The sequence below is a fragment of the Manis javanica genome, chromosome X, assembly GCF_040802235.1.
Source record: "Manis javanica isolate MJ-LG chromosome X, MJ_LKY, whole genome shotgun sequence".
Taxonomy (NCBI): domain Eukaryota; kingdom Metazoa; phylum Chordata; class Mammalia; order Pholidota; family Manidae; genus Manis; species Manis javanica.
In genome coordinates this window covers 5,190,672-5,216,488 of record NC_133174.1, presented here as the reverse complement: position 1 = coordinate 5,216,488, position 25,817 = coordinate 5,190,672, and the positions used below count along the sequence as shown (strand labels likewise).

Below are 25,817 nucleotides of genomic sequence, written 5' to 3'. Positions count from 1 at the left end.
CTGCCTGAGGGAAAGCACAGTCCTACCCAGACCCCCTTCTCCAGAGCCTGAACCTCAGGGCGGGTGGGCGGTAACCCTGCGACTGTCCCTGCCTCGCTCACTGGACAGTTCCCCACGCCCTGTCATCCTCTGCCCCACGGAGCTGCACCCTTGTGCCTCACTTTCAAGTGGATGAGACACTTGAGAAGAAGGAGCAAAACTGGGAAGAAAAAAACCCTTCAGCCAAATTCTGAGTCTTTCCTAAGGGCATCTGTGCGCTTCCCGCCACCTCCTTTCCATACAACTCACAAAACGATTTCCAGGTTTGCCACCAGTGACCAGCATCCAGCACCCATCCACAGGTGCACAGAACCTTCCGTGGATACAGACATTCTCCAGTGCCCTTTAGCAAGAGCCTCACGATGTTCCTACCCAAGTCCTGTTTAGGGAGTAGAAGCTTAGATTTTCAAAATAAGAGTAGAGACTCAATGGACGAAGGAAAAGTTTTGAACAGCAAGGGGTTCCTTGTCTGTGAAGAAATTTATATAAATCTTAAGCAGTCTATGTGACCCCATTTAAAGCTACTAATATGTCTCTGGCATTGTTGCTGAAACCCCCAGAGCCACACATCACATACTCCCATCCTGGGGACTGTCATGCACTTCGCTTCATGCCTGTGAAGCTTTCACTACAAGGTTCTCCCCAGGACCTGCCTATGGCTCTAGTAGTAGGGTCTGGGTGCTCAGACCTTCACCCCAAACCCAGCATGGGGGAGCATGGATGGCTTCTAGCCCCCCATTTTGCTCCAGTGCAGCATCAGGCTGGAATTAGAGGGAATGACACACCATGACCTTCTTTGCAACTTGTCTGTACAGCAAAATGCAGCCCATCTCTCCAAATCCACGTCCTCTTCCCAATCACGGGAAAACAGCAATCACAGCTCAATTACGTGACACCCGCCAAGTGATTAAAGTGGTAAAAACAGAAACACCCAGTACAGCCTGGCACAGAGCAGGTGCTGAGACAGATCTGCTGCATGTCAGTCTACATCACGTAGAAGTTAAAGTCATGCATGCCTGTGGCTTCAGGTTCTTCAAATTACTGAGCTGACCCTTCCACTCAACACCTCCCCACCCCTGGCAAGAGAAAATCCATTTGCTTTGGTTTTTTTAAACAGCCAGCCTGAAATAAAAGGCAACACTGAAAAGCACACACGCTCTGTCTAGGTAGTAACCTTTTCATGTAACTGGGGAGGCAGTTCCGGCCTCGCCAGGGTGCCGAGTTCCCTTCCCCCTACTCAAACTGGTCCCAGAAAGATGCCCTCTAGTCACTGGCTTCCCGAGAAAGCACAGAGCAATGTGTGCATTCACCAGTGTCCACGTGCCTTAAAAGTGTTCCTGCAGGACATGAAGAAAACAGACCCCGCGCGTTCTCTCATATCAAAATAGAGCGATTTATTCAAGACACTGAGTATGTATGATCTGTTGATTTCTCTGGAAACGAATGAGTGAGGACACAGGTGAATTTTTCTTAGCGTGTGTGAGGGTGCGTGGGGTGGGGAAAGAATAGAATGGGGGCCGTGGGCAGAACCGAATCTGGGAGATGCCGACAGGGACCCACATCTGGCTGTACGTCTGACACAGACAATATCAACTGCAGAAGCCAGAATTCAGAACTTCAGTGGCAGGAGGAACATGTCTGCATTTGACAAGAAACACGATTTCTTTTTATAAAAGGTGGAACAGAAGGTTAAAAAAGAGAAAATTGACAAGAAACAAAGCAGACTCTTAACATTTCACAAAGTGCACTTTACTTGGCTCTGTGATCTAGTTTTAGAAAGACAAGTCCTGGAGGCATGGGGTGGGGGCAGAGGGTCACAGGGTTGCAAGCCCGTCACGTCCGGCCCTTCCTGGCCCCCATGGCCAGCAGCCTTTCCCAGGTGTGCAGGCCCTGCTCTTGGTCGCTCCGAACCCAGCCGAAGGTGCCAGGAGGGATCCTTGTGCTGCTTCCGGAATCGAGGTTACATTTGGTCACAAAGACACACAATTTGAAGAGCTGTAAATGATGACCAACAGTGGCAGGACATGGCCTGCCCTGCTGCGGAGTGGCTCTGCAGGCTTTCTGGCAGATGCTGAGAACGGGGGTGGACTCCAGGGGCGCTGTCGGCACCCTGGGGCTCGGTCCCCCTCGGGGCCTGCAGGGAGCTCTCCCGCGGCTGCCGGAGGAATACAGGGAGGCGGGTGGCTGGCCCTTGTCGCCCCGGACTCCCGTGTGGCTCGTGGCGCCGACGCCAACCCAACCATTCCCAGTGGTTCAGACTTTTCAAGAACCTGAGGCTCCCACCTGAGCGAGAGCCTGATTACTGCCCCCCTGAATGAAGATCGTCTAGCAAACCCGATGGCCTGTCCCCACCCTGCCACCCAATGTTGGACCTGTTAACACCAGCTGACACGTGAGCCCAGCTGACACGTGAGCCCAGCCGACCCTCGACCACTGACACTCCGTGGAGACGGATGCATTTTTACTTGGGGGAGGAAGGGGGTGAGGATGGTGTGCGTCTGCACCCCCATGGACTGCAGGCCAGACCTAATGAGCTCTTGGGGCAGGAAGCGAGCAATACAGCTGGAGGTGTGTGCGTACTTCAAGGATGGGATGGTGGCGCCATAGAACTCCGACCTCCTCAGCTAGGTAGGCATTTAGGTAGCAGACCCAGAACACAATACCCAACTCATACGAGAACGCTTTGTGGTCTTCTCTCGCTAGGGTTTGAATAACCCACATGTGCAAGTGAAGGCCAGTTAATGCCCGACGATGACAAGCACACTCTGACTTTGGGAGTTGGCCCAGGCACACTCCAAGCTGAGCACAATGCCCTTGCCCTGCCCTGCCAGTCAGTTTTGGCTCCACAGATGGATGCCAGCCTCTAGAGGGTCCTGTGTTGCTGCTGGAACACAGACACAGCAGAAGCCTGTGCACGGCAGCCCCCCAGGCCCGGCCAGGTGCCCCTCCTTTCCCATGCCTGTGGGAAAGCGGACGTGGGAAGAGGCCTCATCTCCCGGCCCTCTCCCCCACTGATTCATAAAATAGGTCAGTGTCGAGTTACAACATGTGTACAAAGTTGCCTGACCCAATGAGAGGTAAGTCCTCTATGAACACAAAGCCAGGTTTAATGTTTTAAAAACAGTAAAAAGATTCATTACTTAAAAAAAGAACATCTTTCTCCTAGTCTCTTGTGGGAGAGAAATACGAAGATGGCGGATATTGTTAGTGACATTCTACCTATGTCACTGAAGAAATTCATCTTCAGGACTGAAAATCTTCCCCCGTTCATTTCTGTCATTGTCAGACCAAACACGACCCTGGAGCCTTTCACGTCAGCTCGGCAAGGGCCGGCCAAACTGTGGGGGGCCGAAAGCCAGTGGCCCTGTGGCTGCTGTGAGCAGGGTGTCGCTCTCAGCCACCCGGCCATGGGGTCGGCTCGATGGCCTCTCCGATACCACTGGGTTTCGGGAATGCGTCCCCCGGTGAGAGGGCACCGTTATTCGTTTCTCCTGCCGCCTACGTGGGTGAACACACACCGAGAGATGCAATGCTCTTCCTGCAGCCAGAGGAGCAGGGATGTTTCTCTCTGGCTGCAGAACAATCCTGCTGGCAACCCACGGGAAGGACCTTTTCCACCCAGAGTTCTAAGTGCCTTTAGTGAAGCTAAAGGAGGCAGAGTCCTCAGACCCTGCCTGTGTCTTCCTAAAACTGTTTTAAAATATGAATCACACAAAGCTCTCTATGTCTGATGGCCATTTTAGGATTTTAAAGTGATTTTAACATAAAAATACTTTTTTTCCAAAAATACTTTGGGCTCTTTCTCTTATATATATATTTTTCTCCTGTAAAAAGTCCCTCAGCCCTGCCTTTTTGTAATGCACCTATTCTGCACCAAAAGTACCCTTGAGACCTAAGATCTGAAGCAACTGTGACAAAGGTAGAGAGTGAGCAAGGGGTGATGGAGACGGAGGGAAGGGCGGGCGGGATGGGAGAGAGCTGGCCGCCGATGGTCCCCTCCTGGTCGCCATGGCGAACTGCAAATCAAAAACACAGCAGATGAAGGGAAAAGGCGGAGGGGGGCTGGTAACCACAGGAAAGAATCGACAGAGTGAACACAGCTTCCAGCTCACACTGAAGGCCCCCAGGCAACAGGATTCCAGCCGATAGAAAAACCACCAAAGACTCTAGAGAATAGAAAAGTGTTGGGATCACAAAGCTCAACATTTCCTCAGTACAAACTGGTCTTCGAACATCCTTTACAGGAACAACTGTTGTGTCCAAATCAACCTGCCACATGGAGGACAGCCCCCCACCCTTCTGGTTTATCACAGCACTTTCCCTTTTTTGGCACAGCTTTTCTCCCTCCGCCCACCCCCTATCAGCACATCAGAGCCTGTTCAGGATGGAAACCATTCTTTTCCCTTTTGACATGACTGGGTGTATGTTCCTGCTTTAAACTTCCTGATGAAGATCATGAAAAAATATAGACTCCTGAGGCCAGGGATGAGTTGCTTTCAAAGTACACTCTAACGCAAGTCAGGTTCCTACAGTTTTGGAGCTGATAGGATTGTGTCTGCAGAGTGCTGTGACCCCACACCCTCACTGCTGGTCCATGAGAATTCTTTCTTCTGTTTTTTATTTTCGTAGATCTAACACACACACCTGGAAGGAAAGAGAAAGCACCTGTTATCTTGAGTGACGCACAAAGATGCCTTCAGAGCAGAGGATGGCAAGCTATATGGTCCATGGACCAAATCTAGCCCACCATCCGTGTTTTACAAATAAAGTTTTATTGGCACACAGTCATGAAGGTTCAGAGTTCTAGCTACCGGCTAGTGTCTCAGCATCTGACCAATCAACTCCAAGCCAACAGCATGGAAGGGAAAGGCAGGTCAGGGGCAATGCCGGGAAGTACTGGGGGTAGTAGTGGCCATCAGCAGGTGTCAGACCAGACACCCACACGGTGGGGCACATGACAACTGAAGCCTGAGCACAGTGGCCTCTGAGAACATTTGGGGACCACGCTGACACTCGGTCAGCCAGTGCACTGCCCTCTGCCTTAGGCCTCATGGCAATCGCAAGTGGAGGGAACCAAAAAGCCAGAATATGGGATCAGAACAGGGCCAGTGGGACCCTAGAGGCCTGTGGAATGAATGGAGCCTCTGCTCAGTGACCTCCAGGGGCCGGTCACCTCTCTGCTGTGGGGCTGTCCTGGGCATTGTACGAGGCTGAGCAGCATGCCTGGCCCACACCCCCCACCAGAGTAGAAAAAGCAAACAATTCCAGAGAGCCTCAGACGTGGCACCAATCCCCTGGGATCCAGCCTGGAAACTGCCTTTCCCCAGGGCACATCTGTGCAGTGCCTGCCAGGTGCCAGGCCCTCAGAGCCGAGAACCCATTGCACCTCCTGGAAATGTGCTCAGGCATTGGCCGCCTGGCCCTCGTTCCTTCTGCCCTGGGGCCCTCCGCCCCCCCAGCACAGCCCAGGTGCTGCTTACGGAGCCGTCGGACGCACTGGCGCCCACTTTGTCCCCTCGGGCGCTCCAGCACACCTCGAAGATGCCGCCAGTGCCTCGGTAGCTGTGAACGAGATTCCCACTCTGCAAAGCAAAGTGATCACCCCTTAGGATGCAAGGGGGACTCAGAGCACTGGTGGGGTATAAAGGGCAGCCCCCCTCCTGGCCCCCCGACATGTCATCATGAAAATTTTCATACACAGGTAAGTTAGAATTTCCCCTGAACACTCAGGCGGCTGTAGAAGCGTGCCTCCGACTTCCCTCCACAGGCAGCCTGGGGTGCACCACTGTCCATGGGATCTGCCTCTACGTTTTGGCTGAGGCCATGCCACCCCCTGGCCAAGGTCAGGGAGACTAAGGCTGACCCTCCCACAACACCGGGACTGGGCAATGAGGGGGGTCAACATTACATATTTTTTTATATGTAGAGGTGTCCATTTCAAAGTGAGCTTTAGAACATCTCAAACACCTTTGCGATTCGTGAAAGAGCAGTTCGATGAGGTTTTCACAGGGGGCACCACCAAACCAATGATGTCATTTACAAATCCATCGGGAACCATTTCTGTAAGTGCTTCACCAACAGACTCCTGCACACGATTCCTGGGATGCGTGTTCTCTGCGCATTTTCCTACCTGGGCCTTTCAGGCTCACCTTGGTTACTGGGCTGGTTCTGACTAGGGTGCACCACTGCCTTTCCTCCCCCGAGAGGACGTGAGGCAGTCACTGGGGAAGCCTGAGGTCTCAGTGGCCCTCCCCCTGCCCCACGCCTCTTGGCTTGGCATGTCGCACCTCCCCCTGCCACAGGGGGGCGCGTGCTTGGGAGAGCAAATCCACCTGGACGTCAACCAGGCCAAAGGCACTCAATCAGGAAGGTGGACTGGACTAAAAGGGCAGGGGGGAGTCATGGAGTTCATCGGGAGATCAACATGGATCACTGGCTGTTTTCAAGGACTCCACCACACCACCATTTCTCCCTCCCCCTAGGAGGTGAACCAAGGCCGACTGTCCAAAGTAATGCTTTCTACCACACTCGCTCCTGTTCATGCCCACTCTCTGTATTCAGCCTTCGGTTATGCTCAGGTGTGGCCAGAGATGCCCACAGTGGCTCCATATACGACTCGCTACCCAAACACAAAACAGCTCACTCCAACACTCTAGGCGGCAAAACAGCAAACAAATACTCCTTTGGACTGGCCAGCTGGCTACATGGAGAAGCCACAGGAGCTGGTGCAGGGCACAGAGGGTCAGAGCTGGCCTCACCCCAGTGGGCTGCACCCCTGGGAAGTTCGGATGGAAGGGACACCCTTCCCCACCACCCTCAACCTTGGTGTCCAGAGGGCACATCTCTGGTGATAGGAGGACTGGGTGACACCTCCCCGAGATGACTATACCCAAGAAAAGGATGAGGGCAGGTGGGGGATTCATGCCAGGAACTGAGAAAAAGCGACAGAAGGTAGCAGGCATCCTTTTGGGGAAGATCCAGCACCCACACGGAGCACATGGTAGGCGGCATGAAGCCTGGAGTCCTCCTGGGGTGGCCAGCTTCGCTTGAGGCTCCGATGGAGGCAACTGATTCCTCCCCCATGTGCTGTTCTGTGCTAGGTCCCTGAACACAGGACTCTCTGGGCTTTCGTTCCAGAAGGACTCTGGCCATAGCAACCGGGGAATTACCTGAGTGTTCCAGATGTGCACGCACTTGTCAAAGGAGCCACTGGCCAAGTATTTCCCGTCAGGGCTAAAAGCTACACTATAGACAGGTTCCTGGTGCTTGGTTAGCGTGTGGGTGCAAACACCTCGCTCCACATCCCACAGCCGAACCGTAGAGTCAAACGAAGCACTGGAAAGACGGGAGAGAAAACGTCAGCACAGAAACATGTTGGTCTCTGTTTCCCTGAGACGTGTAGCAGATCTCATGAGTTATTTTTACTTCCCAGCTTCTCAGTTTCCAGAGACAAGAAATGGGTGTGCTTTTTCTCTTCTAAAATACGACTGGTATATACTAAACACAGAGACATGGTTATACAATAAGCCTTTTCTTTCTTTCTCTCTCTTTTGGTGCTGGTATTAGGGAAGCAAATTGATACCCACATTCATTTGTTTCCTTTGTAGAATGGACTAGAATGGAGAATATACCTTTACAGAAAACTTATGCTTTCTAAGATGCTCCCACCATTTAAAACTCAACATCATTACCAACTAAAATAATGCCGGTAGCTGTATTTGGAAAAATAGTCCATTAAATGAATAAAATTTTTAATTTAATGGGAATTAAAATATAATCGCATCCAAATATGCCATCACCCTGTGGAGAGCTGCAAATCCAGGGACATTTCCAAATGCAGAAGAGCACCTGCCACAAACCTGTCACCTGCGTCCTTTCTCTGACCAGGGACGCCCTGGTATGTCTCTTTGCTACCTGTTGACCAAAAGGATAGTTTATGCTCATAAGGGCAACAGGGGACATCAAAGCACCTTCTGAATCATGAAAAAATGAGGCAGCATGTTCCGAATCATAGTCATTCAGCTGGATTTGAGGACAATCCCTTGAAGTAAGAAAACTACAGCCTGCACCTTCTCCGGTTCAGCCTCTAGGTTGAAACATGAATCCCTTCTGGTGTTTGCTAAGACATGGCCTCGGATCAAGCACGTTCGCAAACCAGAGTGCGCTCTGCTGGTGAGGCTGCCCACCCCACTGCCACACGGCCAAACAGGTTCGGGTTCTTCCTTAGGTGCAGGGGGACCTGCCGTCCGCTGCCTCTCCACAGTCCCGTTTCTCTGCGACAGCACAGGAGCAGCCAACGGCTGCTTCGTGGAAACAGACCATCCCTCCCGAGCCTTGTCTTTTCCAGGCCAAACAGTCTCATTGCTTTGGAGCAGTTTCCAGACCCCTAAGTCCCCTCAATGTGGTCTCAGCAGCTCGTTCTCCTAAATGTTCGCATTTAACACAGCACCCGGAGCACAATGCTACATCCTGAATGGGGCCCACGAGTGTCAGGATGAGACAGTTCTGTTGCCAGCGGCCTCAAGTGGTATGGTTTGGGGAGGCCACCTTTGTGTCAGCTAGAAAGAACCTCTAGTCCCAATTCTGGCGTTTGCCTGGCTCGCCACTGCAATCCCCCCAGTGCTGGTGTCCAGGGGTTCACTTTATAAACTGTTGAGTCAGATCCATCTAGGGCCGGGGAACCCTTTATCACTGCTCAGAATCTCACCACCTGCAGCTCTGAGTTCAACGAAGTCCCCAAGCCCAGACCCAAGCTGAACTCTTTCCTTTCTGTGTTGTGGCAGAATCTCCACCCAGGCCAAGTGCTGAAAAGCCTGAGGCACATAACCAATATAACCAGTCCCTCCAACCAGCCAGCCTTGCAGCTAATGCGATTCTTACCTCCAGTTAGGCGTCACCTGTAAGCTATCTTCTGGGCCCAGCTGACCACTTCATTCAGGTGGAAGGGCATAAACAGATTGGCAACAATGTCCCATCTCTCTGGACATTCATGAATAGCTTTTACTGGCCATGTGGCCGGCTCAGCCACCGTGGGTAAGGCGGTTTTGTAAAATTTTTTAAGTGAAGTATAGCTGATATACAATCTTACATTGACTTCAAGTATATGACACAATGGTTTAACAGTTACCCATATAATTAAATCCTCATCCCCACCACTGTAGTTACTATCTGTCAACATAGGAAGACGTTACAGAATCACTGGCTATATGCTCCATGCTGTCCTACCGTCCCCACGACCAACTTGTTATGATGGAGAATTTTTGCACCCCTTAACTCCAAGCAAGGCTGGCTTTAGGGACCGACACTGGGCTGGGGCCATCTTCCCTTACCTCGCTAACATAATGTTGCAATTTGGGTTGCTGGTGGCTGGCCCGGTGGGACTCCACTTGATGGTGTATATCTCTTTGCTGTGAGCCTGAAGGTCATGGACACACATATCTTGCTTCATACTCCAGATCTGGACGATGCATTGGGAACAGTGTCAGCAAACACGGTTTCTCCAACCGGGATGGTGCCACATCATTTACTCTGTGAGGGATCATCAGGCTTCCGACCCTGGGAGGCTCACCACCCCGTGGGGTGCAGGTCGCACACCAGCATGTCACTGGCCAGGGAGCAGCCAGGCAGAGGCCGTGAGAAAGGCCTCGGGGGAGGGAAGGATTCTCAGCAGGATCCTTGACTGATAAGGAGTTAAGCGGATGACAGTGGCATGTGGTTAGCAGTGGGGAGCAGTCAGAGAGGCAGGAAATGCCCACATGACAGTATCATCACTGAGGAGCAACGACCTGCACTGCTTATTTGGGGTCGCCCAGGATCACAGAGCCCATCCTTTCGGACTCCTTTACCTTTAATGTCATGTCATCGGAGCAGGATGCTAGCAGCATTCCAGAGGGATCCCACTTGATGGCATTGACCTCATTCTGAAAGGGGTTTAAAAAGAAAGGAAGGTCTGTGAGCAGACTACACAACCTTCCAGCAGGGGGCAGGCCAGCGCCGTCATCTCTGCAAAGAGCCTGTTTGCATTTTCCCTGGATCGCACACAGGGCCACCTGAGAATCCATCTATTTTCCTCTTTTATTTCCCCAGCCTTTCTCGTTTATCTAAAGGCACAGCCACATAGCACACGTAACCAGCCACCCATCCATATTTCTCTAAGGAAAAAAAAAAATCACAACTAGGAAGGAAGTCAATGAATTTACATATAATAATGGTACATAAAAACCAACAAGAGCACAGTCATTTAAAAATTGACTGAATTGTCTCATGCCCTTTTAACACAACAGCTGTTCTGTCAAAATCCCTACAAGACCTTTCTCTTGGTGCTGACAATGGGGGCGGGGAGAAGATGTAAAGAAATAAGGCATGAACACAGATGGCCAAGGGAAATGATAGGTAAACACGCAGGGCAGAAACAAAACCTTCCAGCGGGAGGGGACTTGAAATCCAGAGCAAGGAGCAGGTAAACGAAATGTTCCGGTAGAGTGCAAGGGGAAAGTTCTGGCAGGTATGTGCTACGGGCCGGGGGAGAAATGAGGCTGTAGGCAGCCTTCCAGTTCAGCGCCAGGTAACCCTGGGGCTCAGTCCTGAAGCCTGAAGGCAAATGCACCCCAAGGGACAGGCGCCACCAGATGCAAAATGTGGAGGCGGGGGACGTCATGCTGCGCATGGTCAGCTGCGGGGAAATGTGGGAGCAAGGCAGTGGGTCTCGGGAATTTCTAAGTATGGTGACCGGAGAGCCCCATCTGCATAGGACTCATGCCTGCTGTGCTGGCCTAACCATGAACTAACTTCACACTCGTAATTTCCCAATTAACTTTATGCTCCTAAATGCTCTGGTGTGGATGAGCAATTTTACAGTCGCGCTTCTTGCTAAGGACACTGAGAGTTTGAAGGGTGTGAAGTGACAAGGCCACCATTCTGTGTTCCGTGTGGTATCAATGGTTGGATGGCCTGGAAAAGAGGGAGGAAGGGAGCTTGGAGACCACAGAGCAGCCCCCTGGGTGAGCGTGGGAGGACGAAGAGGTCAGCCTGGAGATGGGTGTGGGTCCATGTGTGTGCGCGCATGCGCGTGCGTGAAGAGGCGGAAACCCGGAGGACATGGTGAGAACTAGGGGCCTGATGAGGTGTCGACCCAGAGACAGGCTCAGCCAGGACGAAGGCAGCTTGGGTGAGAACCCACGCACAGGTCCCCTAGAGCCCAGGAACGCGGACCTGGTCCCCACCGGCTGTCTCCAGCCAAGCCCACCTTCCATCCTCCAGCAGGGAACAAACTCCTCCCTGGGCGTGGAGTTCTCTCCCCCTCCCCATGCAACCCCAGCCACAATTCCCAGAAGGCATCCAGAAATGGCTCACAGGGTCTCGGGAAGACACCGGCTCTCCTACACTTAGCTCACGTCTCGTGCAGAATGACGGAAGCTGCAGCGAGATGGATTTAGAGAGCCAAGTGGTGTGGTGGCAGTAAAGTCCCAAGCGGAAGCTGGACAGCTGCAAGTTGTAAGGATTTCCCATGAAATATTGGGGATAGTCTAGGGTTGGAGGAAAGAAGAGTTCAGGCCAGAAAAGTAAAAAGAAGGACCAGTTGATAGGCACAAGGAGACTGATGCCTGGGCCCTAAAAGTACCTTCTTTCACAAGCAGGGACCTATGGGGACAGAGGCTGAAGAAGGCGAGTTAAGGACATGAACAAGTACCCAGGACAATGGCATTTATATGGTTACATAAGTGGCAAGGCAGTGGTTAAAGGTGGGGTGCATTGCAGGTATGAGGTTCTCAAACCCAGCAGGCCTTCCAGGAGGCTGAAGTTTGAGGGTGTTGGGACATTACAGGGATCAGCTCTGGGAAGGCTCTGAAGAGCCTCATGTGCCATGAATTCAGAGATGTCAGCTGGCACCTGAGTTTCTTGGATTAAATGTCAACATTTTTTACCAAATTTAGGAACATTTGGCCATTATTGCTTCAAGTAATGTTTCTGTTCCATTTTTTTCGCTCTCCCTCCATTATACATATATGCTGAGTGCTTCATACTGTGCCACAGGTTATTCATTTGGCCACTATCTAACAGGCCTCTAGTCATTTGTTCAATCTGTTATCAAAACTGGCTAAGCTCTCTTTAGGTTCAGTAACCTTAATTCTGCAATCGTTAAACCTGTCCAGGAAGATTTTCATTTCAGACATTAAACCCCTTAGTTCTCAGATTTCCACTGGACTGTTTTAAGAAGAGTTTTCCTTTCTCTGCTGACATTCCCCATCTATTCACCCATTACGAGCATCCTTTCCTTTACGTCCCTTGTACCTTTTACAATACCTACTGTATAGTCTTCCCTGCAGAATCTGACATCTGGCTCATTGCACGGTCAGTTTTTTCTCCACTGCCGGCCCGTAACGGGGTTTAATCCAACCCGAGAGCTACAGGAGCCCAGTGCCAAAGGGGCATACTCGGAACTCCAATTTACGTGTGTCCTTGGAAGGTTTTGACTGGGCGGTCACAGCCGAGTCTGCAGACGTGGATACACATGTCTGTGCTACAGGAGGCAAAGGTGGTGTTGTTCTGCCAGTCTACATCGAGAGCAGGGGCTGTGGAATGGGGAGCAGAGGGAGGACATTGGCATCGACTAGGTGTGCACACAACTTGGCTGACTTTGACCATGAACAGCATAGTCAAGAAGCCTTATTTAGTAACATGATAAAAAGTGCCCCAGTGTGAACACAGCCTATTCCCCTCACAGACCTTAAAGACCTCTCCTTCCACATTTGGAGGGATGAGCAGATGCTCTGCAGAGACCCTGGGATGCTTCCCATTTGCATGCAGAGTGTCCTGCTCCCCTGGCCCAGGTGGGCACAGGTGGGTGAGAAGCATGAGATGCCCGCCCCTGCACTCTGTTGGTCCCAGGCATGTCCCTGTGGACGGCCAACCTCACTTGCTTTAGACAGAGAGAGAAAATGAGAACAGGAAGATCTCATATCCTACATTCAAGATATCCCGATTTAAAAAACCTGCAAACACATTAATGCATCCCACCCGAGGGCTGGATACTCATGGCTGACAAGACCCCTCTGGGGACACAACTGGGCTGACGGCTCAGGACTGTGATGAACACTCCCAGTGACTCCTGGGTCTTTCTGAGGTCCAAGTGGCCCCAAGAATTCTGTTGAGGGTCTTGGATGGGGATGGCCCCCTAACCTCAGGGTGTGATCCCCTTTCTCCTGACCTCCCACTCTACTGCTTGGCATCTCTCTCCTGACGCCTCCTTGCTTCTAGGAGAATTAGAGGCTTGGGTTCCGATAAGCTTCTGGGTGACACCATTCTCATCAACTGGCACAAGCGTGTCTTGTGTGTTTCTTAAAGGTGAGTCAGCACTGAATTGAGAGAAGCCAGCTCAATGCCCTCGGGATATGCTAATGATCAGATGGCCCCTTCCCTTCTGCCCTAACATTTCCTAGGACTCAGTTATTTTTGAATTACCAAATCAATCAGTCAATCAACCAATAAAAATAAAAATACTCACCGGAATGAAACGGAAACTGCTGTTTGGCTTCCCCTGTGTGGGCGTCCCAAATTATTGTTGTCTGTGCTCCGCAAACAAAAAGAAAAAGTCAGGAACAATTCTTCTTGCAAAGTTTTCTCTAGAGAAATTTGTTGGACAAGGAAAGACCGCGAGCCTCTCTTCCTTCTACACCAGCACCGTCCAGAGGAGACAGAATGGGAGCCACACAGGTCATTTCTAATTTTCTAGTAACCCCATTAAAAGAAAGAAACTGGTAAAAGGAATTTAAGCCATTTGTTTTCACTCCAATATGGCCAAAATGTTATTTTTCCAACATAGAATCAATGTAAAAATATTGATGAGCTACTTGGCATTCTCTCTCTCTCTCTCGGGAAGGTTTTTGGCATCTAGCATGTGATTTACGGACCTTCACAATCGGGATGGTCACTTTTTATGCACCCAACAGCCACAGGTGTGCCTCAGGCTTAGCTCCCCCAGCTGTAACTGTTACCTGGAACATTACCAAACCTGTTAGGGGCTCCCTTCACCCCCAGAGACCCAGTGAAAACCCTGCAGGGAAGCATATCTATCCAGCTTTCTGGCACATTTCCAAATGAAGAGCAGCAGACACTGGCGTTTCTGAAATTTCCTTCTGTGAACTGGGGAGACCAGATATAGCACAGTAGCTGGGCTACACCGGGGTCAGGCACCACCTTAGTGGTGTATGAGTAAGGGGAAAACATCATGTCTGCTTTGGGAGCATCTGAAAAACACATTAGCCACTCTGGGTTAAACACAGGGCAAGTCAATGCAAGCCTCCTCACAAACGACATTTCCTCTGGGACATTTCCTCTGGACGTTAGCTCTCAGAACATTATCACTCCTGCCGTTGTTAGTGACTAACTGACCCAGAGTAACAGAATTCCAAATGAGCACTTCCCCTGAGCACGTAGCTCATCAAAGGTAGAAAATCAGGAATGAATGTAACAGATTGCCTGGAGCAGGAAGGTGAGGGAGCACAGAACTCTTGAGAAGTATGTGAGAGTCAAAGGGCAGTAGCTTCCGGCCACCCAGGGTCTGGTTCCGCCCCCACCTGCACTCCATACCAGTGGGTCCCCACACAGAGTAGCGAAACTTCCTTGGGGCTCCATTTCCTCCTGTGTGAGAAGGAGGCAGTGCCAGGGCCTGCCTCCTGTCTTGGGAGCATGGAATGAGCCAACTCAGGTAGTAAACTGCTCATTAAAGGTTGGCAATCACTTCACACATTATGTTAACAATCCAATGAGCAGTACTGATGACCAGCCACGTCCACGACAACGTGCTGTGCGTGTGTCATATTTGAATTAGAACAGCTTGGGGGAAATCTGATGGTAGTTCCATGAGAATATTTAATGTGTTGACCACAGTAGCCCAGCTGTTTTTATATTAGATATTAGGCTGCCAAGTTTGAATGAAGGGTTTATGGGCTTAACAGAGAGGTAGATAAAGAATGAATGATTCATTGACATACAGGGTTATACTTCAGTGTAGAGCTCAGCAAACTTTCTCTGTTAAAGGCCAGATAGTAAACATTTTAGGCTTTAAGGGCCATGGGTCTCTGCTGCAACTGGTCAACTCTGTTATGGTGGGAAAGCAGCCATAGGCCATTCTAAACAAATGGGTGTGGTTCTGTGCCAATAAAACTTTATTTACAAAAACAAGTGGTGGGCCAGATTGGTCCTGTGGGCCATCGTTTGCCAACTACAACCATGACTTTCTCTGAGGGGGGCAATGTTTACAGGTCATGTCTATTATTCTATATTAGTTTTTAGAACTTGAGTGAACAGAAAGCAGTAGCTTTACCAGATTTTCAAATTATCCCAAAGCTATTACAGACATACAGGCATCTGGAATTCAGACGAAAGTAGAGTATTCAGGCACATTTTGTAGTGGCACAAATTGAAGTACATGCTTTTCTTCCCCTCCTGCACTTCTCGATAATACTTCTTTCCCAAAGCAATGACTCTGAATTCTCACTGAGTCTTATGAATGATACAACCGTTTTCATTCAATGTTCACGACTCCCATCTCCTGACAGCTGGGGAAACAGAAACCCAGCGAGAGTGAGATGCGCTGGACTAATCAGACTCCTGGTAGGAATGACGCTTGAGTGACGTCTACACTCCTGATGGCCTTAAGCTCCTACACCCAGAGACGGCTTTTCCGTGCACCTGGTGTAACATCATCATGTCCGCCTGGCAGCCCCTCCCAGGCACAAATTTGTAAATTCTCTGTCTGCTCTGCAGGCTGTCAGGGGAGGCACTTGTGTGTGCATGTGTGTCTGTGTGTGTGTGTGTGTGTGTGTTTGCTTGACTCCTGTTCTCAGAGAAATCTGCCATCTACAGTGGGAAGTAGCAATGCATCAAATGAGGAAAACAGGAGCCTGGTCCAGAAAACAACTGGTGCTACTGAAATCACTCAGCAGGTCAAAGTTTACAAAGAGTTCACCCCACATCTGTTTGCTTCTTCAAGCATTGGATAAACAGTTTGGGGATTTCCTCTTATCACTGATGATATACGCCCAGAAAGGAGGGGGAGCTGTGTGTGAAGTTCTAGAAGACGCACAACACATGAAGAGAGGACGTGTTTTTAAAAGCAGCAGCAGATCACAAAAACAAACAAGGCCCAAACAAGTTCTTTTGATATGTTCACAGGAAGCAGAGCTCCTTAGAATTGAAAGAAACCACACGGTTACATAGAGATCAACAATAAATGAGCATCTAGGGATCAAAGGGCTGTATTTGAAGTGATACTCACTTTATCCACACCTGCACTCAGAATGTAATTCCCCTTTTTGTTCCATTTCAAGGCGAAGATGGGGCCTTTATGTTGGCCTAAGGTGCTGGCCAGGTTACCTGTCACACAGAAAAACCAAACAAACATGCTAGTGTCAGAGTCACAGCCCATCCTCTCTGTGACAGTGTGCCAAAGCGCCCTCCCCCCGCCCCCCGCCAGACCCCAGTGAGAGTGAGAGGCAGGACTTACCATCTTCCGTCCAGATTCTTGCAAAACCATCATATGAGCCTGTGGCCAACAGTGTCCCGTCGCTCTGGAAGAAACAGGCCAACAAGAACTGCTGATGGGCAGCTCTGAAAAGGCAGAGGGCCTCTCCCCTCATGGCACGGCTAGAATGCGCCTCCGCCAGTAAGTGGTTCCCAGTTCAGAGCCTCACAGATTGCATTTGAGTCCTCGCGCTCCTACGGCTTGTAAATTAAAATGTAAGCCGTTAGCCCCAAGGAGATGAGGGAGCAGGAAGAGACACCGCCACCATTCACCTGTGATGACACGATTAAAAACACCACGTCGGAAGTTCTGAGACTTCTGGAGACTTGAAGTAAGCTTTAAAAATGTATTTGTATACAGAGAAGCGGAGCATTGGTGGTGAGGTGCCAGAATTTGGAGAAATACTGTATAAGAGTGAAGAGGTGTGTGCGTCCTTCCCACAAATGCACACAACACCCTCTGCCGAAATGCCCAGGTGGAGAGCCGGCCTTCCTTGCCTGTGTATTACGTCTCCCCAGCACGACTATCTTGGGTCCCCTTGGCCCTGCTTCCTGCTGTGAGGCTTCCCTAATAAAACCAGCTGGCAAATGTAGGTTAACGATGGACAGGGAACAGCTACTGAACGCCCAGGTAGCCGCCTGCCTGGCCCCACGTCCTCAGGAGCCCTCAGAAACAGACAGCACCCACAGCACCAGCCACCCCGGGGCAGGCTGATGAATGGGGCCTGGTGTGCGCACGGCTCTTACGTTCCAGTCCAGCGAGGTCACGTCTTTGTTACTTGGGACGTCGTGGCCTCCTTCTCGTATACAGTGCCTCAACACGAGCTGTGTGGACCCCCCGTTGCTGTTTTCATTAAGGTTCCATATCCTTGCAGTTGAATCTCCAGATCTGCAAGATGAAAACACTCAAGCATTCAGCTTTCAGGCAAGGGCACCAAAGCCCATTGCCGCCTGCTGCAGACCAGCCAGGCATCTCTGGCCTGCGGCATTTCATCCTGCCCCTCACTGGCTGTGCTGCACTCAGTGATTTTAAATGTGTTTGCATCATTCCCTGCCCCACTGAGAACAGGGCTTGGAATGCGGGCCTCCCTACAACCTATGGTATCTGGAGGAGTGCAGACGGAGCGCCTCAAGCCTGGGCCTGCGTGCATGGAGAAGATGCCGCAAACCAGGTAGGACAGGGGCGGATGGCCCAGGACACAGAACACCCGAGAAGAGCAAGCACCTTCGGTCCCCCAGACCCTGGAGTGCCCCCAGCCTCACATCCTTACCCGGAAGCTAGGAGATCACTGACAGGGTTCCAGGCACAAATGAACACCTCAGACTCGTGGCCCCGAAGGACTGTGGCTTTGTTGGGTGGAATCTCAACGTCTCCGTCTATTTCCATTGGTTTTGAATGATTATCTGTCACAGGCAACAGGAAAAGAAAGACACACGGTTGACCAGCACCAAAGAAATTCATTCTCGGGGCACTGTCATATGTGAAGTGTCTTATAATGTACTACATGGTATCATCTCTGGTGATTTATAGCTACGTCATGGCTTGCGTGTAATTTAGTAAATATCTTACGCTTCTTTATTTGACAGTCTCCAAATAAAAAGAGGAATAAAATAAGATAAAACTGACAGAGGAAAAAAAACAGCTATTTCTTCTTTATACCCAGAGCCAGGCTAATGTCTAACAACCACCAGAACAAAACTGGAGAGATGCCAAGTACCCACGGGCATCTGAGCAAACCCTGAAGATTCGTGTTCTCTGGATGGGACAAGTCCTTTTATGAGGAGCAACTTCCCAAGGCGACACACTTTATCTGTGAGGCCCCCACCAGTGAGGTGCTCATTACCTCAGAACCCCCCACCCTGCACCCGCTGCCTTTCAAACCTTCATGCCAGTCTCTTATTGGAGCCACCTTTGCATTGGACTTTTCTCTACTGGCTTGCTAACTGAATAAGCCCGGCCTGGATAAACTGTGGGGTCCCGACTCTGGGTTCCCGCAAGAAAAGCCAGGTTGAATGCCACCCTCAAGAGAACCATCCTGGAAAGTGGCTGTTTTTCTCCCAAGTGGCAGAAGAGCAGATTCTTAAAGGTCAGAACGAAATAGAAGTTCAGACACCAACCAGGTCTGGCCTCAGCCTGCCTAGCAGCAAGATGGAAGCCGGCTGTAGGCAGCACAGGCTGCAGGACACAAAAAGTTGATTCCACAGGACAGCAAGCCAGGGAGGAGGCCGTGCAAGCCCTCCAACGTACTCCTGAGTGCAAGAATTAACCCCCGGGTAATCATGACATGAAGGCTATCTGTCTTTGAGCTGACACTGTGTCCATGGCCATGCTCCATTAGAGTTTAAGATTTAAAATAAACTGGCACAATTTAAAAGCTTGCACAATTTCTGTCTTTGCAGACACAGATTTCTCGAAGGTCACCCAATAACAAATTACTTTCTATGATGGAAGACTAAGAAAACAATGCTTATTTTGCTCTTATTTTCTTTCTTTGCAAAAGGTTGAGAGTTAAAGCCCATGTGAGTGGACAGCCCAAGCGACTCGTGGTACAAGCCACATATTTCCTTCTTTGGCTGCCCATCATCGTAATAGCGAGGATGGAGCCTGCCCGTGGGAGGTCTTCTCATTTCAGACCAGAATGCTGGCCTATGTCATTGTACTGTAATACAGTCTGCATCAGAGCCTACTTGGGCTTCCCACTCCATGCTGGACCTGCCTCTCTAGCCAGGGAGAGACCTGAAGGCATGTGCCCAGGCCTGTGGAGGATAACCTGCTGCATGGCTTGACTGCATGTGGCAGCCTCACCCAAGATGCATATATATGGGTGCACATACACACACACTCATAGCATGAGGGCACACTCATGTACTCACAAGCGTATAAAACACAGGCACACACCCACATATGCATATATATGGGTGCACACGCACACACACACACACACATGCTGTGAACTTAGGCCCCAAAGTAGAGTCTCTGAGTTTATAGGCAACATGTCAAAGTGCAGTCAGGGCCCTGGATAAAAATTCGGTCTCCCTGACTTACCTGCCAAGCACTTGGGGGCAACTACCTCAATGAATTCACCTCCTGGGGTTTTGCATAAGCCAAATACGGCAGCACTTGCTCTCGGTGACCTGGTGCTTCTCCGTGACCCTGACATCGTGGCCGAACAAATGGAAGGCCAGTGACAGAGTCGGGGCCTTGATGAATGAAACCCTTTTGGGGGGATAGTAACCAGGTGCTTCTCCTCACGTATGAAATGAGTTCTCAGAGTAGTACTATTTCCTAAAAGAGGATGCATGATTCAGGAATATGGCGCATGGGGATTCCAGTGACAGGACAGTGCATGGCGCCTTTCTGGCTGAACAGTAACAAAGTACTAGAAGCACCTTGTGCGAAGCACACGGCAGGCAGACCCTCGGGGAGTCTGGGCTTGACCAGCTTAGGACAGAGAGACCAGATGCCCAAAGCTCCTGGAGCCCCGTACTTACTGATTGCATGCGCCCCATTCTCTTCCCCGTTCACCGTGGCTTCTCCGTTCTTTGGTGGGTTTTGCTGGGAGACAGCTGCTGGGGTTGCTGTGGCTGCCGCTGTGGCTGTGGCTGTGGTTGTGGCTGCCGCCGCCAAAGCCTGCTGCTGAGCCAGCCTCTCCCGGAAGGCCTGCTGCCGCGTCTGCACGACGTCAGGCATCACCGCGTCAATCAGGGACAGGGACTCTATGGGGCGGCCGTCAAACACTGTGCCGTCCTGGGGAGAGGCAGGGGGACAGCCTTCAGCTCCCGTGGCACTGGGCTCCAGCCAAGGTGGTGTGGGCTGAGGCTGCACGTGGGGCCGTGCAGGGGGCTGGCAGGTTGGGAGGGTGCACGTGGGCGCTGTGCATTGGTGGGGTGCGGTCAGCAGGTACAGGCAGAGGCTGCACGTGGAGGCCGTACAGCGGCCAGCAGGGGAGGAAGGAGAGGCTGCATGTGGCGGCCGTGGAAAGGCCGACAGGGTAGGGGACGCCCTGGGGGCTGCAGATGAGCCCCGGCACGGATGGAGGACTGGGTGTACTAGCCGCTGTAACATCCGGTAAACACCAACCTGAAGTGGGACATTGTGGACACCTGAGCCCTTGCACTTGACTTTGTGACAAAACCTGTCCCTGAGGCAGTGGTTTTCAGCTTTGTCAGGGAAGACTCCCCCCCACCCCGGGGCTCTGGCAAAGCCTGCAGGCATGTTTAGGTGTCACAACTTGGGGGGCGCTCCTGGTGCCGGTGGGTGGAGGTCAGGGGCTGCCCACCTTCCCACAGTGCACAGGACGCCTCCCTCCCACCCCCCTGCCCCGCCGCTGAGTACCACCAGGTCCCAGAGGCCTGGGGGGCTGGGGTTGAGAAAGCCAGTCCAAATGCTGTGACAAGGACAGTACGTCTCTGAGAAGCAGCAGCCCTGCCGTGTGGGAGACGCACCTCCGGCCCAGAGGGGACTCCTTCACCACCCAGAGTCTGTTCCTGGCACACCTGTCCATCTGAGTTAACAGAACACGCACATCCTGTCACGCGAAACGACTTCTTAGGCTCAGGATGGGCACCGACAGAGTCGCGATGTGCTGACCTGGCCTCATTTAGCTGCGATGCACATATTTTGAACTTTTGACTCTCTGGTTTCCATGTCCAATGAAAAAATTTCCACCCACACATAAAAACACAGGGGGAAGTTCTTTTCTGAGAAAGCACTCCAAAGATCAGAGTCACATGAAACTCAGGGCTTCTGGGTTGTGGCTGCTGGATGTGCAAACACATTTTTGTATGTTCTGAAGCTGAGTTATCTCAGAAATGGGGAAAACGGAAAAAGACACAGCAACTGAACGGTACCTAAGTGAAACATGACCGCAGCCGACTTCTGGTTACAATAGAATATTTGAAAATAAGGCAACAATACAAAAAGTGTAAACAGGCAGCCAGCTGGTCACCTTTCAGCCACTCACGCATCGGTTCAGGCTGTCGCCTCCCTCCTCTGCAGGTTCGCGCCTGGGATGGACGACTACGGTGTAAACAGTGGTGACTGCCTGGAGTAAGAACACACTTTCTGGTTTAAGCTCTAAAAGCACCCTGTCTCCCTTTTTAATGATCAGTAACCTAAGTGACAAATATTCACCTGTGGACACACTGGAATTTGAACTGTGGAGGAAGAGAAGGATACGGGGACCTCTCAACACACGACCGGGGTGGGGTGGGGTGGGGGGGCAGGGAAACGGAACTGAAACCTCACATGATCTGAGAGCTGGCAGGGCCACTGAGGTGGTGTACTCCTATTCCCCATTTGTTTGTTTTGCAGAAAAAGAGACCAGATGGGGCTCAAAGACCTGGAGGAAAACACCCCCGAGCTCTGACACACACAGACACACAGACACACACACACACACCCGTGTAAGAAAAAGAAAGAGAAGGAAGAGAAGGTGACACTGTTGGGGACAAAAAAGCACAGGGGAGGCAGAAACTCGGGTGTTTTCAGAGATGTGGGTTTTTGGAAAATGGTAGAAAAATGCAAGTGACAGAACACAGGATATATGACTTTGCAATTTCTGAAAGAGCTCTTTGAAAACCAACGAAAAAGTGGACTTAAATGCTATAAATAAGACAGGCTTGTAAAGATGAAGTCCGTTCTAAGGAAGACAGGATGGAGGAAACCTGGAGGGATTTAAGGAGGCGGGCCCAGGGGGCGTGATCCTGGAAGGGGTGATTTGAGCAGCTGGTGGCCCTGGGACCACACACACGGGCGCCTGACCACGTGAGCTGTGTGGGCTGACTCATCAGGCAAGGCCAGGGAAGAACAGCGTGCCCTGAGCAAGGTGGGAGAAAGACCTAAGGATTGGCATGGGGTGTGGCCATGCCGAGAGAGGTCGCAGAGATCAGGGGAAGCCCTGGGCGTCCTCACAGAAGAGCCCCGAGTGCAAAACAGAGGTGGCGGGGAGAGCAGCCACTCTAAACCAAATCACCCCATTTAAAAGCTGGTACAAAATCCGCTCGAGTACTCATTGTGCGCCCATCTAAAAAGGACGGGATACAAGCAAATCGGGGCAATTTAAAGTGCTTATCACTGGTCCGTTTCCCGCAAAAGCTCTACCACGACCACAGTAACAAGACCACTGCTCAAAATCGTCTTGCACACGAGTCATCATCCTCTTTCTGATTCCTGGCTTTGCCCATCAGATTCACACTAAATACAGATTCTACTTCAACATGTCTCACAGCAGGAAAGGCGAGCATTTTCTGTGCCTGTACAAGGCAAATGTCTGCTCTGCAGTGTGAAGCAGCTAAATACCTGCTGAATAGTTTTCAGATTTGGGGACCTACTGCAACACTGTGATGACACAGCTGGTAACTGTGCACACGAATGGAACAGAAACGTGTGGGGGGCACCGAAAGCTTGCTCCTTGTGTATTGATGACTGCTACCTCTTAGTCACATAACACATTACCACAAGTGAAAGAAAAGTCACCCTAAGTTACTGTCAAATCCCTAAGGGACCTGCCTGTTGGGTTGAGGCTCGCTTACCGAGCTGCGCACGCTACCCCGGGGCCTGCTGGCTTTGGGGCCAGGCGGCTGCCTGGCGTCCCAGGGTACACGTACCTCGTTGATGCTGATCTCAGCTTCCACATACTGCAGTCCCTTCTGCAGGATGGAGATGAGGGCAGCCGGGGGCACAAGTGTCCCATTGATGTTCGACTGGCTGATGTGGCTCTCGATCCCGAATGTGAATGCCGAGTGGGAAAAACCTGTAATGAGACAGGGAAACCAGGTCTCCGGGAGGCCTGAACTGCAGGGCGGAAGGCACAGCCTGCGACACCCACAGGGGGCACCTTATGTCAAAGGCACTTTACTGGCGGGGCCAGATATTGCTATCACAGGACGCCCAGCTTCAGATCTGGGGTGAAGTGAGCACGCAGAGAGGAAGAGATACAGAGACTGATGTTTGTACAAAACAGTTTTAAGGGTGAGCCACTTCAGCTCCCTGAAGAGCACAGCAGAAGATGGAGTCTGCCCTGCAAGAACGTTTCTGTTGCAGAAACCAGAATCCAGTCTGCACGCTTTCAACCTCACTCTCAGCATTACCGCCTGGGCACAGCTGTCCTCTTGCTTTCCACCTGCCCCTCGCTGTGGGGGTCCCGGGAACCCTGCCCCCAAGGGGTCTCTCCACGACACCCTTCCATTGCAGCTGGCTCGGCCTGCATGCTGGTGGGCCATGTAGCTCCTGGGGAACCCCCCCCCCAACAAAGCCCGGAGGCATGCCGTACTCAGGCTGCTCCGAGACGCCACCTGCTCAGCCGGGCAGTGTGTGGGTCCTTCCCGTCAGACCCAACACCCTGGGGATGCCTCCCTTTCGTCGCCAAAACACAACCCCACTTTGCAATAAACACAACGCTCACCAGAGGGGAATATTCCTCCAGGAAAGGTATTTTGTCCCCTTCTTCCTGCCCACCTCTCGTCTTTCCACCCTGTTCATTCCCCATTGCTTGATTATATACAATTTCTGAAACATGTTATTAACTTATGTTACAGAGGAATGTGGTAGCCGCTGTAAGGACTATGATCCGTTACATACAGCCTTGTACCTTTCTTTATAAAACTAGCTACCTGAACCAGGTGGCACAGAAGAGCCCCTCTGAGGGGCTCCTTGGCGTTCCTCTGTTCCTGCTCTTGGAAGGAAGGCCTTTTACCATCAGCCTCACCTCTTCCTTCCAACTTGGTTTCTCTCTCCACCCACCTTTCCCCACCCACTCCTCACAAACCAGAACCGCCCAGTCCTGTTAGGCAGACTCTTGCCTGCACCTGTGCCACGCTATAGTCTTATCTCCAAGCTTTATCACTCAGGTTTCCAGCAATTGCGGTGTAGACTAGAAAATCCGGGTGACCTGATGGAGCAGGACTAGAAAAAGTGGCTCCCTGGGCTGACTCCATGTGGCCCGGAGTCTTCCCCGTCAATGTACAGGCCACAGTGATTTTTCCCTCCTAAGAATTCTTGACTCTTGATAGCCGACGGTCCCACCCATTGGGCTCCTGACCGTTTGTGTCTCCACCAGCTGACGGGGACAGAACACTGCATTTCCAGGGCCATTTCTTATCCTCCTGGTACCCCTAAAAGGCCTAGTTGCAGGGCACGCCCACTGCAATAATAATAGAAATGAAAAATAAAGCCAGCCCTTATTTGTTGCCTATTCTTGGCCCAGTTCGGGTGCAAGAACTTGCCACGAATTCCTTTAAGCTTGCTGATCACCCTCTGCAGCCCCTCCCCATTGCTCAAATTTCCCTTTTGAGGATCAGGTCCTGGGATCTCACAAGGCTCCAGCCACTCAGCTTGTAGGCCTGGGGCTGTGATCCAAAGTCGGGTGGGGGGGTACCACTGGGAACAGCTACTGAGCACCCCATTCAGCACAGCACAGCTGCTGACAAAGGGCTCCTACTGACGGAGCAACCCTGGATGAGCAGTGAAGCTTCTGGTCAATGTCTAAGTGCATTAGTGCCACTGTAACAAAACAGCACAGACCAGGCGGCTTATGAACAGCACTGATTCCTCCCAGTTCTGGAGGCTGAGAAGTCCGAGATCAAGGTGTCGGCAGATCTGCTGTCTGGTGAAGGCTGTTTCTGGCCCAGAGACGGCCATCCTTACCCCGTGTCCTTCCATGTGAAAGGAGTGAGGACGCTCTCTGAGGTCTCCTTTATCAGGGGCACTGACCCCATTCCTGAGGGCCCCACCCTCATGACCAAATCACCTCCTGAAGGCCTCACCTGATCCTAATGCCCTCACCTTGGGGGTTACATTTCACCGTATGAATTTTGGGGGCACACAAAAGGTAGTCTATGGCAGAATGCTCGACCCCCGCTCCCTTCCTTCCCTCCCTCCACCAATACCAGGCCACAGAATACCTACTTAGGCAGAGAGTGGTATCTGACCACATTACCACCTTTAACCAAACCTGGGCACTTTAGGCCCGTTATCCCGGTGTTCAGAGTGACTCTTCACGGTGGTGCTATTACTATTTTATACACGAGAAAGGCAGATATTGGAGAAATTAGGTAACCCATGTCAGGGTCATACATGCGATGAGACACTGACCTAGAATTTCAATTTGCCACTATGCGATTCCAGGGCTCGTGTGTTCACCCTGCACGCTGAGACCACAGGCACAGGAACCAAAAAAAATCCCTGGGTGGGTGCCAATTCCCTTCCCAGTGGGACTGCTGGTGGCTCTGACCAGCAGCACAGGCTGCAAACA

General features: G+C 51.3%; 1 protein-coding gene across 9 annotated transcripts in view; it reads right to left on the bottom strand.

Annotated features, from left to right (window-relative positions):
* Nucleotides 1–4,399: 4,399 nt before the first annotated feature.
* TBL1X (transducin beta like 1 X-linked) overlaps nt 4,400–25,817 on the bottom strand; it is a 199,785-nt gene continuing 178,367 nt past the window's right edge. For 5 of the 9 annotated variants that reach the window (XM_073227773.1, XM_073227775.1, XM_073227776.1 and 2 more), the window contains 14 exons: nt 23,173–23,318; nt 20,056–20,311; nt 19,610–19,849; nt 17,835–17,967; nt 17,311–17,452; nt 16,547–16,610; nt 16,319–16,416; nt 13,544–13,604; nt 12,491–12,611; nt 9,885–9,960; nt 9,369–9,496; nt 7,209–7,374; nt 5,520–5,621; nt 4,400–4,683 (listed from right to left, as the gene is read on the bottom strand). In XM_073227773.1, coding sequence (XP_073083874.1) covers nt 4,657–4,683; nt 5,520–5,621; nt 7,209–7,374; nt 9,369–9,496; nt 9,885–9,960; nt 12,491–12,611; nt 13,544–13,604; nt 16,319–16,416; nt 16,547–16,610; nt 17,311–17,452; nt 17,835–17,967; nt 19,610–19,849; nt 20,056–20,311; nt 23,173–23,318 — 1,760 coding nt within the window. In that variant the 3' untranslated portion in view covers nt 4,400–4,656. Of the gene's footprint in view, nt 4,684–5,519; nt 5,622–7,208; nt 7,375–9,368; nt 9,497–9,884; nt 9,961–12,346; nt 12,612–13,543; nt 13,605–16,318; nt 16,417–16,546; nt 16,611–17,310; nt 17,453–17,834; nt 17,968–19,609; nt 19,850–20,055; nt 20,312–23,172; nt 23,319–25,817 lie in introns of those variants that run through there. The other 4 variants (XM_073227778.1, XM_073227779.1, XM_073227780.1 and 1 more) reach the window with 4 other exon arrangements.